Source organism: Cucurbita pepo, chromosome LG03, assembly GCF_002806865.2.
Source record: "Cucurbita pepo subsp. pepo cultivar mu-cu-16 chromosome LG03, ASM280686v2, whole genome shotgun sequence".
Classification (NCBI taxonomy): domain Eukaryota; kingdom Viridiplantae; phylum Streptophyta; class Magnoliopsida; order Cucurbitales; family Cucurbitaceae; genus Cucurbita; species Cucurbita pepo.
In genome coordinates, this window is record NC_036640.1 from 557075 (window position 1) to 572610 (window position 15536).

General features: G+C 36.6%; 4 protein-coding genes across 5 annotated transcripts in view; 1 reads left to right on the forward strand and 3 right to left on the reverse strand.

The window, feature by feature from the left end:
* Nucleotides 1-51: 51 nt before the first annotated feature.
* On the reverse strand, nt 52-2389 carry LOC111791480 (laccase-17-like). Its single transcript, XM_023672847.1, has 5 exons — nt 2267-2389; nt 1656-2052; nt 1426-1554; nt 401-1360; nt 52-301 (listed from the first exon to the last, which is right to left on the reverse strand). Exons 1-5 carry the CDS (start codon nt 2384-2386, stop codon nt 171-173), a joined length of 1737 nt encoding a protein of 578 aa, XP_023528615.1. The 5' UTR covers nt 2387-2389; the 3' UTR covers nt 52-170.
* A 1112-nt stretch (nt 2390-3501) lies between these two features.
* Nucleotides 3502-4018, reverse strand: LOC111791490 (cyclin-dependent protein kinase inhibitor SMR4). Its single transcript, XM_023672862.1, has one exon. It carries the CDS (start codon nt 3856-3858, stop codon nt 3631-3633), a length of 228 nt encoding a protein of 75 aa, XP_023528630.1. The 5' UTR covers nt 3859-4018; the 3' UTR covers nt 3502-3630.
* A 5651-nt stretch (nt 4019-9669) lies between these two features.
* LOC111791485 (suppressor of disruption of TFIIS-like) lies at nt 9670-11857 on the forward strand. The gene is made up of 8 exons (XM_023672856.1): nt 9670-9898; nt 10295-10369; nt 10445-10510; nt 10607-10704; nt 10781-10906; nt 11001-11294; nt 11380-11445; nt 11534-11857. Exons 2-8 carry the CDS (start codon nt 10309-10311, stop codon nt 11684-11686), a joined length of 864 nt encoding a protein of 287 aa, XP_023528624.1. The 5' UTR covers nt 9670-9898; nt 10295-10308; the 3' UTR covers nt 11687-11857.
* An 802-nt stretch (nt 11858-12659) lies between these two features.
* The window catches only part of LOC111791479 (scarecrow-like protein 9), a 3553-nt gene continuing 676 nt past the window's right edge, over nt 12660-15536 (reverse strand). Inside the window, exons 2-3 of one of the 2 annotated variants that reach the window (XM_023672846.1) lie at nt 13075-15395; nt 12660-12981 (exon numbers count right to left, since the gene is read on the reverse strand). In XM_023672846.1, the coding sequence (XP_023528614.1) occupies nt 13171-15345 (2175 nt within the window). In that variant the 5' untranslated portion in view covers nt 15346-15395 and the 3' untranslated portion in view covers nt 12660-12981; nt 13075-13170. Of the gene's footprint in view, nt 12982-13074; nt 15503-15536 lie in introns of those variants that run through there. The other variant, XM_023672845.1, reaches the window with a different exon arrangement.

The window sequence follows — 15536 nt, forward strand, 5'->3', positions numbered from 1 at the left end:
GAATCAAACTTTACAGAGACAGGAAAATGAAGAATTCAAAGAGATTATTGAACTTTACAGAAACAGATTCATGTAGAAGCAGAATTTGGGCAAAACACGCGAGAAGGGAAAGAAAAGAAGCTGGAAATTATTAATTTATAAAGACCAAAACTTTTAGTAAACGGAATGTCTCAACACTTGGGGAGGTCGGCCGGCGGCGGCGGCAGTTTCTGGTTGGGTTTTGGGCCGTCGAGGACAATCCAGGCCATTCTCAGCCCCCAACTTGTATGCACGTCCAAATGGCAATGCATGAACCACACTCCTGTTTCACCGCCCAAAATGTCTAAATTTTAGCTTAAAACTAAAATTTCAAAAATTTTTTAGTGTAATAAATATGAAAGCATGGAGATTTATATTTCACCTGGGTTGTCGGCGAAGAAACGGAAGGCGACCCAGCCGCCGGTGGGAACGCCGGCGGTGTTCCTCTCAACGGGGTCAACCAGGTTGAAATTAGCTGGATCTTTATTGGGGTCGAAGTTTCCAAAACCTTCCCCAACTATGTAGAAATTAAATCCATGAAGATGAAGAGGGTGACTCTCCGCCCCCAGAATACTTGTCCCCTGCAAAACCACCTCCACACTCGCATTGAACGGCAACACCACCAAACTCGTACTATTACTCACAAACGTATTATTCGGCGGCGTTCCGGTGTAGTTGAACGGGAAAATCGGCCTTGCCGGTAAATCAGTCCGGTAAACCCCATTAGCCCGGCGGGAGAAGTAGGCCTGCAAAAGCGCCGTCGACGGGAGTGCGAAAGAGACATTGTTAATAGAGGCAGCAAATTTCGTACCATTGGGACCTTGACACGTGGCGTTATTCGGGCAAGGGGCAGTTCCAAGCCCGACGGTGAGGAAAAACTTCCTGTCCACCGTTTGGGGGACTTTAGCAGGGAATTTGGCGTTGGCAAGAGACCGTAATTTTCTAGAGAAATTGAAAACGAAATTGGTGTCGTTAATAGCAGGAAGTTTGGGAATTAAACTCGCAATTCCAGTGGCCGGAATTGGTATGGATGAGTGGCCGTAATGGAGGATTCCGACGGTGGTGGAATTGTCGAAAGTGCCCTGACCGGTGGCGTAAGGGCGAGCGGCCATGAAAAAAGTAGCATTAGTGAAATTGGGATTGGTTTTGAGAAGAACGTTGGAGGTTTGGCCGGGGCTGAGCAGTACGACGTCGGTTTGGAAAGGCTTGACGTAGGAAGCATCGGCGTCGACGACGGTGAGGGAGTGGTTGGCGATGCTGAAGAAGAGCTCATCGTTGAGTGCAGCGTTGATCAATCGGAGCAAGTAAGTCTTCCCTGGCTTCACCTTTAGCTTAAAAGTATCTGAAAATAGCACAAATTTAGTACAATTTTGGTCAAATTATACACAACCTTGGAGTATACCATACCATTAGAAGAACAGTTATAGAGAAGGCCAGGAAGTCCATTAATGGTGTAAGCATCAGAAACATTAGGCCCTCCGCCCGTCTGCAGAGCCTGCTGAATCACACTCTCCGGATCCACATTAAACCACTCCCCTGCACCCACCACATAAACAAACAAAAAAACAAACCATTTTGCTTAGATTCATATCCCGTCCCAACCCACCGCCGCCATTAATGAACAAACCTCTCCTCACCGAAAACAATGGGGGCTTCCCTGTGGGGCTTCTCGAACGGGTAGGATTCGTTCCGGCGGGGGAGGATGATAATGGGGCCGTGAATCGTCGCCCTCAGCCACGAGATATGGGCATGCCAAAGCAGAGTCCCTCTCTGCCCTTTGAGTGTAAAATTGTAAGTGTACGCCTGACCCGTCTGGATTGGGCATTGGGTCACGTAAGCCGGTCCGTCGGCCCAACCGGTTCGGAGCTGGCGGACACCGTGCCAATGAATGGTGACGTTCTCGGCCACGTGGTTTATGACCTTGATGAGGACTCTGTCCCCTTCTCTGGCCACCAATGGCGGCCCTGGGAGCCGCCGGTTTACGGTTAGAACCTTCACCGTGTGGCAGAGTCTCGTCACATTCTGGTATCTTATCTGAAAAATCCGACCACCTTAAGCCAAGATTAAGATCCTCGTAATGTTTTAAGATTCTTAATTTAATATTTAAGACAAAAAAACGTTACAAACATATTTAGTAAATTACTTACTGTTTTTTCTTTTTTAAGAAATTAGAAAAAGTAAACAAAAAAAAAACAAAAAAAATGTATAGTGTCTTTTTAATAAAAGAGATAAAGAAAAACCCACTTACATTGAAGGTATAGTGTCTGGTTTTTGCAAATGCAAGCTCCGGCAAGAAACAAGACAAGACACAGAGAACGACAGGCAGAGCCGCCATTGATGAACGCAATGGAAGATGAAAGGAAGCCATGGAAGTTCAGTAGCTGAACTAGATTTTGGTTTGGAAGAAGATGAACAAATGGGGTTTAATATATAGTTAGGGAGAGAGTGAGAGATTTTTGGATTAGGTAGCAGGAAAATGGTGGGGGGACATTAATTTGGTGGGAATTTTCTGTAGAGTCTCCCAAGTTCACAAGTGTTTGAAAGTGTTTTGGAGATGCTGGTCAAGTTTAATTTTAGAGTGTCGATTAAGTAAGTAATTAGGGTGCAATTAGATCTTTCCTAGTCAATTTTATGTTAGGAATCACGACTCATGGGGTGTTACTTTAATCATAAGTTATCATGGTTTTGTTTTATATTTTTTCAAAAGATTTCATAACAACGAAAATATATTAATTACTTATAAACTCAAGATTAATCTCTTAATTAGCTAAAGTGGGATTCACTCTCAATACTCAACATTTTAGGATGTTGAACGGGAATCCCGTTTCGCTGCTCTATGTTACCATATTCTCAAGATAGTTAAGAGAGAGGGGGCTGGTTGAACAAGGATGTTTGATCTAATTGGGTCTTCTGTTTTGCTCTTAGAAAGCGTAGGGAATTCCACACTTCATTTTCTCCTGTTGGGATGTCGTTTTTGCTTATTCCCCCTTCTTTTGGACCAACACACAAACTCCAATCCTATCTCAATCTCTCATCTCTCCCATGCATTTTCTCCTATTTCATCTATTTTCATCTGTTTTTGCTTTACCCCACGTTCGTTCGAAAGTAGAACAATTTTTCAGTCGAGCGCGTTTTAAATTTTGAGGTGAAACCCGAAAAGAAAACTTCAAAGAAGACAAAATCTACTAGCGGTGGGTCTGGGCCGTTACAGTGTGATTCTTCTGACGTTAGTCATTTACTTGTATCCCTACTTTCTTACTAAATAAGCAATATTACGAAATCTTTACTCACAAGGGTTTGTTTATACTGAAAAGCTTAAACACATGGATTTGAATCCCAAAATACAAACTCAAATGCTAATAAATAAATGAGTAAATTATGATTTTGATGAAATACCAATTCCTTGAATCAAACATCACGATTCGTGCAAACGTCGAAAGAAACATTAGAAACAACAACAACGAACTAAACCCATCATGATTAAAGCTTTCTTTCTTCAATGGAAAACTAATGAATCCAAATCCACTCTCAATCAAAATGTATTCACAATTCAATAGAACAATCTAATAAAAACAAAACCCACTTTCTGAAAACACTAAAACAGAGCTTCAACTAAACACAAGCTTCCCTTCTTGGAGGAACAGAAAACAGAGCCTCAAGATCAGGGGGCTGAAAATAGCCATGTTTCGGAGGCTCCCGCTTCTTCCCACTACTTACAGCCTTCTTCTTCTTCGGCGGCGGCGGCGGCGGACAGTTGAACACCGCTGGAATCCGACACTCCCATCGGGTCGGCGTCGAACACTCTTCCTCGTAATTTGCAGGCCCCTGTTTCGCCTCCATTCCCAGAGAAATAAACAAAGTATCTGGGAGAGGTTTGTTTATTTGGTAGGGTTAGTAAGAAGGCGGTGAAATTTCGAAACTCCGAGCAGAGAGCCGCCGTGGACGGTGGCGAAAAGAGGAGGAGAAGGAGGAGGATTTAATTTTTGAAATTTTGGTGGGTGTTGTGAGAGATAAATGGATGGCGGGGAGTGCCGGGGTTGTGGGAGACAGCTAAGGAGGCGTGGAAGCCGTCTACGCGTCAATCGTTGACTGGGTCTCCTCTCTCTCTCTCTATTACGATTTCCCGCTTTTTTTTCTTTTCCTTCTTTAACCTTTTGAATTTTCAGCTCACCTAAAAATAACATAAATTAAATTAAATTAAAAGTTTATAATATTTTAATTTTAAAAATATTTCAAAGGGAGGCAAATTGGAAAACCAAGGGGGATGCAAATGCAATAATCCAAAGTCTAGGACCAAATTTGTAATTTAAATTAGTATTATTTTTCAATTAAAAAAATATAAGGCGGTGAATGCGCGGCAAAAATACAAAACGAAAAGGTGTGCTTTAAATCTTGACCGTACGTCTCCATGATTTCGTCACCGCCTGTCACTTGATTCTGTATCTTTTTAATGTTTTAAATCGGCATATGTAAAAGTGGGGTCCACACTCCCATGGGACCCATCTTACACGAACCTCTAGGTACCGTCGTGATTCAATTTACCTGCTCAGAATTAAAATTAACAATATAAAAAAAGTAAAATAAAAAATTAATTCATTATCTGATCGTCTTTGGTTTGGGCCTGCGAATAAAGCCCACTATTACAGAGAAGCCCGTAACTCCAGACAGGATTATTAGGCTTCAGGCCCAACTCTTGATGAATCAAATGGACTACCAAGCCCATGAGAGTTGGGCTCTAATACAACAATCAAGCCCACTAAACAAATTCAATCATGAACAGGATATTTGATTGGACCTTCTTTAATTTGACCCCAGTATCTAATTTTTAAAATAAAAAGTAATTATTTATTTCAAAAAAGCGAATATATATATATAATAATAATAATAAATATAATATATTTCTCTCTCCTTTTGAACATTTCACGGTCAACGAAAGCAGCCCACATACTTTTGTTTTTTTTTTTTATTATTATTATTATTTTAAAATTATGAGAACTTCATTGGATTCCAAGTATACTGGATTTCTATATATAAATAATAATATAATAATAACATGAGGTTTTACACGAGGGCGGGAGTGGTTGGCATTGCTTCTTCCAAGCATCTGTAGATAAGGTTAAAAACCTTCAAAACGCAGCGTTTTGGCTTTGTTTGGAATTTTCTTCCCTTGTGCACACTCAATTATATTCTGCCCATGGAGGATGGAAATATATGTTGATATATCCAATTAATCTTTGATATTCTTCATAAAGTTAAAAAAATAAATCATCTATTAATATTAATATAAATATAAATGTATATATAATATTCAACCAAAATCAAATTCCAACGGTATGTGTATGTATGGAGACAGTCATGTGAGTGTGTAGCGAAAATTAGTTAAATGAGTTGTAAGTTGATTTGATATCACGAATTTGCTTAACAAAATGACCAAAAATATGTGGTGTAAAAGTGTTAGAATCAAAAGAGATGCATGCATCTTATTGTTCTTATCACTTTGGGTATACATCATAGATCACAAATATTCACTTTATATATATATATTTTCTCTTTTAATGTTTCATGGTAAAAATAAAAAAAAATTACAAATTCCAAATTTTTATTTAATCAACCTATGTGGTCAAAGTTAGGTGTATATATAAATAATTAATTAATTCAAATTGGGAAATTTTAATGTGTATTAAAATTGAAACGTGACATGTTGACAATAACTTAAAACCTTATGAATACATTTTTATTAAAGTTGTTCTTATATAAATAAATAAATAAATAAAAAGGAAAATTAGATGCATATATGTACAAAACAAAATGGGGTTTCCTCTCCCACCTTAATGGGCTCCTTGTTGGAAAGTAGACAGCCAATGCATGAGGAAAGTACATATAATAATAATAATAATTATTATTATTATTATTATTTTATTATTCATCAGATATTATGTTTGTGTGGAAGCAATTAATTATATATATATATATAAAAGGGAGTAAAGTTTAATTGTAAAAAAATCAACAAATTATCAAACTGAGCTAATTAAATAATGAATTAAATTTACATTTTGTTTCTCAATAATTATAAAAATTGAAAATGGCATTTTGACTCAGTTTCCTTAAGAAATTGATTTCAGCTTAACGATGGTTACTTACTATCAGACTGGTCGGTTATTGGTTGAGTTAGTGGAAGCAGTGCTTTTATTGACCTTAAAAGTCTTTGTTTTAATTAATTAATTAATTAATTATAAACTAATGAAAGAAAAACGTGAAATTGACATGCTTAATTAATGTCATATATTTACATAAAATAAACCATTAATTTTTTTAATAATAATAAAAAAAACACATGGTTCATACATATAAGAATTCAAATGCAATTTTTATAACAATACAAAAGTTTTTACGAAAAGAAGTTGATACAACAAATTACTCGACCGAACTAGAAATATTGGTTCATAAAGTTTAATTTTTACGTAAAAATAGAAATGATATCGCAAAAAGATTGGCAAAGGAGTTGTCATCTCATATCATAAAATCCATTATAGAGGAAGCACGAGAATTATTTCGTCCAAATTAGAATTTTGCCCTCATGGGAATAAATATGCCTTTTTGTTTTACACTAATCCAGATGCATGCACGAAATATCTAAATTATTAGCTTTACATATGGAAATGTTCATTTAATTTACCCTTCAATAATGGATACCAATCCACGATACATTAATTTTAATGATTATGGGTCACATAAATTGTTCGATATAATATATTAATTATAAAGAGAATATGATGAACAAATACATAACTTATACGAGCATTTGAAATTAAAAGCATGATCTATATAAAATAGACAACTTACGTGTATAATATTTAATTATCGAAAAATGAGAGAAGATTTACAATAATTAAATTGGAATGTAATGATATTTTGTATGAATATTATTAAAATAAATAATAGAAATTATAATGTTATATAATATAATGTCATGATCATAGCCAGCCAAATGGTGCACATAATAATTGAGAGGAAGGGTTGGGAAATTGTTCTTTAATAAGACCCAGCAGAGCAATTCCACCACCTTTCTCTCTTTTTCAAATTTTTATAAGAAAATAAATAAATAAATAAATTTAATTTTATGCTCCCAATATCTCCACTTTATTTTCTTGTTGTTTTCCTTGCTTGTATGGTTGCTTTGTATAACAAAACTTTGTTCTAAAAAATCACATCCCTAAACAATCTATGTACCTTTCATTGAGGTTTAGATGTGATTTTATTTAATTACAAACATTAATATATAAACATATCATAATATAAATGATTGACCTAAAAAAATTATATTTATTATAGTCCATATATTAAATTATATTATTTTATGATGAGTATGCTTATCACTAATTATATTTTCTTTTTTCATTATTATTAGACTTTCCTCAATTAAAAAAATTAATCGTGGGTTATTAAACAAATCAAAATTGCGAGATTTTTTCAGTTTTTATAATTTTTTTATTTATATTATGTAATATAAGAAATGCTTCGTTCCTTCTTCATTTGATGTGGGACCTCACAATCCATCTCCTTTGCCCTAGTGTCTTCGCTGACACACTGTCTTCTAATACCACTTGTAACAACTCAAACCCACCGCGAGTCAATATTGTCTTTTTTTTAGATTTCTTTTATGGATTTCTCTTCAAAATTTTAAAACGTGTCTATCATAGAGAGATTTTTATACATTTTAATCGTATTCTAGGACTAAAACTTGTAATTGGATGGAGAAATAATTTGGTTAATAATTTATTTAGGGGTAGGTGTGGGGTTGGTGTGTGATTCACTATTCATTTGGGTAATTTAATTAATTTAATAATTCTAATTCCCCCAATAATTCACCTCTCAAGCGTGTATTGTGTGCTTTCTTTCGTACCCTTAAAAACTCTTTTATTTTTCCTTAAAGCCCCTCAATTATTACTCTCTTGATAAGATACCCTCGTCTCTTTCATTATTATTTTATTCTAATTATTTTTATTTTTTAAATTATTTAGTCGTTACCTATGGTACCTAGAAAGATTAACCTAGGCATTATTGTGTGACACCTAATGTCACATTCTTATTGTATATATTTACGAGAATAGTGAGTTTTACTGTTAAAATTTAAAAAATGAAACTTTATTTTGAGTATTCATACATAAAATATTTTACTCATAAGTTAACGAACAAAAAAAAAATCTACAAAATTGATGAAAAGGATTAAATTGTGTGAGAAGTGAGACATTTGTGTATCGAAAGGACCATTTACGAGCTTTTGTTAGAGCTCAAAGATTTAAAAATTGTGAAATGGGATTAAGATAGAAGTTAGGAGGGAGAATGGGGATTTGCTAGGGTTGCAAGATCTTTGGATCGTGTGTTGAACAAGAAACTATAACCAACCAATATGTTTATGCCAAATTATAACATTAACTCCTAAATTATTGCCTATTTGTCGTCTATTTCCTTTGTGTTTTTTTTTTTCATTCATCTCAATAATTGGAATGAATTTTTTTTTGGAAGGGTCCGAAAATTTTCTATTTAGATTTTAAATTTAATAGACCAAATTAATTGAAAATTTTATAGATCAAATCAGACAATATTTACTAATGGGAAACTTTTGACGGTTACAAATGGTATTAGAAACAAACAACTAACTCTATGTTAGTGAGGATGTTAGCACCCAAAGGGATGGACGGTGAGATTCTATATTAGTTGGAGAGGACGTTATCACCTAAAGGGATGGACTGTGAGATTCTATATTGGTTGGAGGGTAGAACAAAATATTCTAGTGAATGTGTTTTAAAATTGTGCCATATCTTACAATTTATTTATCCCTTCATCTCTCTGAGAGACGAAAAAAAAAAAAAAAAAAAGATTGAGATTGAGAGGAGCTATATAGTTCACAACGACTTGGAGCACCTCAAAGTGTAGAAATAAAGAGGCATTGAGGGAGATAGGGGCGTGTGCAACTGCAAGCAACCACCATGCCCACAAAGTGTTCGAGGAAATGTCTGAATGAAACTGAACAGTTCCGAAGACCCGTATTTGGAGAAAGGGGCTGGCATATGAGCTGTGCTGTGTTGTTTTGTTCACACTCATCATTTACTTTTAAGATTGTACCATGTGGTCATCCAGAAGCCTCCATAAAAATACAAGGTACCTCTCCTTCATACCCACCACAATTATTTTCATGCACGTGTCAATTTCCTGGAACTGAACTGTCTCGATATACACATATTTGATTACTATGATTATTCATTCCTGTGATTAGAGGTTAAAAAAATTGAAGATTGTGTTTAAGAAATGATTGGTATTTGAACAGATAAAATATTAGAATGAGATGTGTACGACTCAATCTGTGTATGATTGAGTTGAACACGTCAAGCAAAAATCATTGGTTTTTGCATTCCTTGATTCCCTCGCCCCATAACGTACCCAACCTTCCATGCCTAATTTTTGTTTACTTTGATCATCACAGTTCTTCAAAAAATTAAACCCACCTTTTTGGTTCCGTGGCTTACAAAAACTTGGATAAAAAAAGAGGACCCAGATTCATTATTGGCGCATACAGCTGGGTGGGTGGCGCTGGGTGGACGGTGAAGGACCAGAAAGGACAAGGGATGAGTCCAGAAAGTACAAGGAACCCGACTGCGGAGACTGCCCATTATGCCTTTCAATTGTTCTTCATTATTGAAAACTCATTCTTTAGTTCATCTTCAATAAACTACGGCGATCCCTCCTTTCCCTTTGCCTATATAAACCCCTTTAGCCCTCTCTTTCTCCTCCCCCACTCGCTCCATTCTTCATTTCTCTGTAACAAGCTTCTTCTTGTTCCCTCATTGTTCTATTGTTCTTGCTCTTTCAATCTCAGTTGGTATGTCCAGTTTCTTCTCATGGGGTTCTCTTATTTTGCTTTGATCTCTGATTACGGCTTCGTTTCTGGGTCATTATGACTTTTATATTCTAGCATTTGCTGGAGCCTTCCTGTTTTTGCCTGATTTAATAGTTTCTTCAACTTTTGATTCACCACTCAACGGCTTCTAAAATGGGTCTATGTTGAAATTCTAATTTGATTACATAACAAGGGTGTGATTTATTGGCTGGAATCGTTATAGAACCAATGAATGAGATTGCTGTGGACTCAACTTTTTCAGAGACTAAATTCACCTGCATTCTTGAACAAACCATTAAAACCTTGTAAACTGAACAGAGCACGCGTTGTTCAAGCTTACTGATACCAGTTTTGACGTTTCTTTGTTGTTCTTGATAGGATTTCTAATCAGGATGGTATTCGAGGACCGGTTCAGGCAGGCTCAGAGACCTAAATATGACTGTCTTCTATTTGGTAAGAACTTTGTCTTAGAACAACCAGATCTTTTCTCATATGATTCTTTCTCTTCTAATGTGTTTGAAACTGCAGATTTAGATGACACTCTATATCCCTTGAGTTCTGGCATTGCAGCTTCATGCCTTCAGAATATCAAAGGTAAGATTACAAAGCATAATATATCAGCCTGGAATTCTTGTTGTGTTGAGATCATCATCAGTTTCTTGATGTTGTTTGTTATTGCCTCGTTTGTAGATTACATGGTCGAAAAACTGGGCATAGAGCAGAGCAAACTCCCTGACCTTTGCAATTTACTGTACAAAAACTATGGAACGACCATGGCAGGTCTCAGGGTATGACTCTTCTCGAACAAATTCCCAGTTTTCTAAATGCTTAAAAGTGTGAAGCTAATGGGGGTTTTTTCTTTAGGCAATTGGCTATGATTTTGATTATGATGAGTACCACAACTTTGTTCATGGAAGGCTTCCTTATGATAACATAAAGCCTGATCCTGTTCTAAGGAGTCTTTTGTTGAGCCTTCCTTATAAGAAAGTTGTAAGTATTTGTATGTTCTTTGAGAAAATTATTTACAGGGCTCGAGATTGATCTTGCTGATATTTGTTTTTCTCTCCTTTTTGTATGTGGATAGATCTTTACAAATGCTGACAAGATCCATGCAGTTAAAGTTCTTAAAAAGCTTGGTTTAGAAGACTGTTTTCAATGGATTATCTGCTTTGAAACCCTGAATTCAACCAATAAGAACTTTGCTTCAGTTGATAAAGATGAACCTGAGTGTTTCGGCTCCGAAATCTTTGACATCGTTGGTCATTTTCGTCAACTCAATCCTGGGGTGGAATTACCAAAAACTCCCATCATTTGTAAACCATCAGAAGCTGCCATTGCAAGAGCTCTCAATATTGCAGGCCTCAATCCTCAGAGAACTGTAAGAGAAGAGAACCATCTTAGTCTTCTCTGAGTTTAATCTAACTTCACCCCTTTTCTTAATTTGTCCCTTTTTCTGTTTTCAGCTGTTCTTTGAAGACAGTGTTCGAAATATACAAGCTGGGAAGCGCGTCGGGCTCGACACCGTCTTGGTAAGGCATTTCGGTATCATGAGGGCAGTTCCTGCTGAAGATTTTTGACATTGTTGGCTAACTTGTTCAACTTTTTTAAAAACTACAGATTGGCACTTCACAGAGAGTTAAAGGAGCAGATTATGCCTTGGAAAGCATCCACAATCTTAGGGAAGGAATACCTGAGCTTTGGAATGTTGATATCAAATCAAACAAGGGTTATGCTGGCAAGGTTGCAGTTGAAACTTCGGTGACAGCTTAGAACTATAACAGCCATGTTATGTTCTTCAACCCTTCCCCAGAAGAGAATGAAATAAAAACAAAATAAAAAAAAAGGGGAAATCTTTGAGTTCCAGTTTTACTAGGCAGATGTGTTGTAACTAATCATTTTGATTATGAGAGTAATGTTCATATGTGTAATCTTTGTCTTTCTACAATCATTGTATTAACAAAATAATAATAATAATAATAATAATAAAATAATAAAAAATCATAATCAACTCAACGTCCCTAATAGATTCACTGAAGATGTTCATGCTACTTTCTAATAATTGAAAAATAGATGTTAATGAAGAATCTGTTACCAATTTCATTACATAAAGAAACCAATTTCCAACATTTGGGCTTTTAGGATAATTGGACCATCCGTTTTTGCCTACATAGGTGATGGTTTTAAAATTCATATATATATATATATATATATATATATATATATATTCAATAAGAATTGGATAAAAATTACCAATAAAGAAATTAAAGTACTTTCACTAGTGTGAAATCAAATAATTAAAAGCTTTTAGAAAAGCAAATACAATTATGATCAAATTATTTTCTTACTCGTTTGAAATCACTTTTGGTTGAGTGGAAGAACCAAATCTATAAATCATNAAAAAAAAAAAAAAAAAAAAAAAAAGAGGTCCTAAGAATATGGCATCAGCTTCTCGTCAGTCACGACTATTTACGGGTCCTCTTCTCCACTCCTTTTGGTAAAGTATATCTCATTATTCAAGAAATTGCATGACATTCGGATCCATGTTCCCCCAAAACTTGGCTCAGGACAGAGGTCCCCACAACAGCAACATTGGGTTTAGTTCAAAGAAAACAGAGCCCTCATTGGTATTCGAGAACGATAATAATTCAGGTCACTTTCTATACTAAGCAATTGTCAATGCCAAAATTTGTGAGAATTATATATAGGTATTCATGGAAACCCTAAACAAAGAACAGTGAAATTATGATGAAGGACAAAAGATTAATAAGTTCCTATATTCATATATACACTACAAAATTCTTGGCACAGAGAAGATGAGAGGTTTATAACTTCTTTTTCTGAAGAACCTCGCAAGATAAAAGAGAGAAAAAGGCAAAATAAATTCGGTTATGTATTCCTACCCGCAGTTTAGGGCGAACGACATTGTTGACTCTCCAACTGAACCTTAGAAAGATATTTGCGAAAACACAGATTTATCCATCTGGGGAGGGAAGAAAATTCTACAGGGGGCATTGGAGCCTTCCTCAACACTTCGTTTCAAATTTTGAAACAGCTCCACAGTTAACCTGTTAGATAATTGAGGCAATAATTAGTTAAAAACGGGTGAGGAAAAAACAACAAAAGAGAGTGAAATGGCGCTAATGTTCATGAATACTAACCCCTTGGTCCTCAAGCAGTCTCTTTTGATTTGAATATAGCTAATAATGAAGAGACACCTGCAGACGTGATTAACACAGTCTGTCCCATCTTCATGTTTACTCTGCAGCTGGTTTCCATGCAGAGATGGCATATATAATTCGACCTTTCCATCCCTGCAGTATCCATCTACTATCTTCATCAATCAAAAAATCTCTGTGGTAACTTGACCGCACCTTTTCAACTGCTCTCTCAAAAATCTCAGGATAAAATGGCAGTTGCACAAATCCAGCCCTCATGATCCAAAATTGCCACTGCTTGTATGTTTCTGGTCTTTCCACTCTCTCCCATCCCTCACATGCTATAACATTTAAAGCCTCCCTGCCAAAGATCTCTCTCTCCAACAGCATTCTCTCCCAATCCTCACGAGGTACAACAGTTTCAAGCATATCAAAGATAGCAGAAAAGTGAAACAATGCCTCTCGAAATCGGGTAACGAAGAAAGGTGCATTGTATGCCCCATTGACAACGCCACTGATGAATAAGTTGGGTTTAATTTTGTGTATCAATCTAAAAACAGAACTTCTGGCACTCTCTGTGGCAACACTTTCATCAGACAAATTTTTTGCTCGATACAAACAGTTCACAACGAGGAACTCATCTTGATGGATATTGAGTTCTTCCACAGAAATATTTTCCCATTTTTTTGCTATAGCATTATACTCAAATGGCACGTTGAAACTCTCTGCATAGGCCGCCAAGCGACGACCTGTCTCCTCAACTCTCTCCGCAGGACGAAATCCAGGCTGGGGAAATTCTATTCCAGTAATTCGAAGCTTTGGAGGTCCACCTTCTCTCCATGACAATCTCTGGATTAAAGTAGGCCACTGGAAACCGTAAAGGATACCAAAATCTATGACATGAAGCTTCGTTGCATTCTCTGCAGCAATCATTATAGTCCTGTTTGAAGTAAAATTAGAGATCTTTCTAAATGGGCATGCAGCAAGGTACAAGTGGTAAGCTTTCAATTCATCGGCAGCAGATGTTCTTTTATTAACTAGACCTTTGTAAATCTGGCTACCAGTACCTGCCAAGCGTGCCTCCAGACCATCAGCAAAACAACTAGCCAACCTCTGATTTCCATCCCCAAAAGGAGAAGCATGTTGCCTGATCTTCTTTAGAAGCTCACTAGCATTCCTATGGTCATCAGCTGCAATAGCTTGAGCACAGCTAATTAGAAGAGTTCTCAAATCCACAACCTCCTTTTTCCCACTATGCTTCTTCCGACGACCCCTCCCACCTCTAAACTCTTTTAGTTGCCCATTCTGCAGCATGCTTTTGATTTTAGCATTCTGTAATTCCTGTCGAAATGAAACTAACCGTTCACGCCCCTCCCCTGCACTACAAAGCAACACAATATCAAACATCTTAGATCGCAAGGTTGACTCTGTAAATAGAGCTGCTTGCTTGCGGCATCTCTCTTCTTCCAAATCTCCATCCTCATCATGAGGATTCTTTCTTCCACGTGATTCAAGTGACAAAACACTCTTCTGATCCGTTCTTCCTGCCTTCAAATATATCTCGCTCGTTTCCTCCTCCGGACCATGAGTTGCTGGCTCATTTACCTCAAAATCAAGACACAAGTTGTTTTCACCAGGTAAAAATTTGCTTGCCTCTTCAAACCCTTTTTGAAACTGCCAAATGGATTGGCTTCTGTCATTAGGCTCAGGGACTAAAATTGTATTATTCGAGAAGTCCACCCACCCATCAGCCCCACTAATAATACTATTCGAGGAGCTATGAGATGATGGAGAAATGATATCATCTAAAGTGCTTCTGATTTGAAATACATCCTCACCCAGAGTTTGAAAAGGGTTATCATCACCATAATAAAAAGTATTACGATAACTATTCAGGCAATTAATACTATCTCCACAAAGTTCTTCATAGAAGCTATCACTGTATTGATTGGCCAGAGATCTATTCGGTTCTGGAGAAGGAGGATACTTTTTTCCAAGGACCTCGTAGAATGATTTCTCAGCAGCTTGAAGATCCAAAGAATCTTGAAGCATGCAAGTCTTGTCCTCCATATCTTCTTCCATCAGAATCTGATTTATGAATCTCAAAACAGCATCAGAGAAATCGTAATCTTCCAGATAATCTTCCTCATGGCTCGCCTCATTAGAAGATGAGGTTCTAATACTGGAACTTGAGGCCATGTTATTCGGCGATGGATCGAGAGGAAAGCAATTAAATTCTTCAAAGTTATGACTCAAAACGGTATCCTGAAACATGGGCCTTCCAAGAGCATTCTCTTGTGCTTGAACCGCAAAGGGGCGATTACCTATAAGAATTTCATTCGTGAAACCAGCTTGTCGTGTAAAGCGTGGATCCATTACAAAGCTACGACTAATCTAACAAGAACTCACCCAGTGAATCTCAAAACTCAACCCCCCCTCCCCCCCTCCCCCCACACACACACAAG

What these genes read in the sequence shown, in the direction of transcription:
- LOC111791490 (XM_023672862.1), bottom strand. Translation starts at nt 3,858, where the DNA reads ATGGAGGCGAAACAGGGGCCTGCAAATTACGAGGAAGAGTGTTCGACG.
- LOC111791485 (XM_023672856.1), top strand. Translation starts at nt 10,309, where the DNA reads ATGGTATTCGAGGACCGGTTCAGGCAGGCTCAGAGACCTAAATATGAC. An exon ending in CGACCATGGCAGGTCTCAGG is followed by an intron (nt 10,705 to 10,780) that starts GTATGACTCTTC and finishes TTTTTTCTTTAG; the next exon opens with GCAATTGGCTATGATTTTGA. An exon ending in TCGGGCTCGACACCGTCTTG is followed by an intron (nt 11,446 to 11,533) that starts GTAAGGCATTTC and finishes TAAAAACTACAG; the next exon opens with ATTGGCACTTCACAGAGAGT.
- LOC111791480 (XM_023672847.1), bottom strand. Translation starts at nt 2,386, where the DNA reads ATGGCTTCCTTTCATCTTCCATTGCGTTCATCAATGGCGGCTCTGCCT. An exon ending in CTATAACTGTTCTTCTAATG is followed by an intron (nt 1,361 to 1,425) that starts GTATGGTATACT and finishes TGCTATTTTCAG; the next exon opens with ATACTTTTAAGCTAAAGGTG. An exon ending in TTTCTTCGCCGACAACCCAG is followed by an intron (nt 302 to 400) that starts GTGAAATATAAA and finishes GCGGTGAAACAG; the next exon opens with GAGTGTGGTTCATGCATTGC.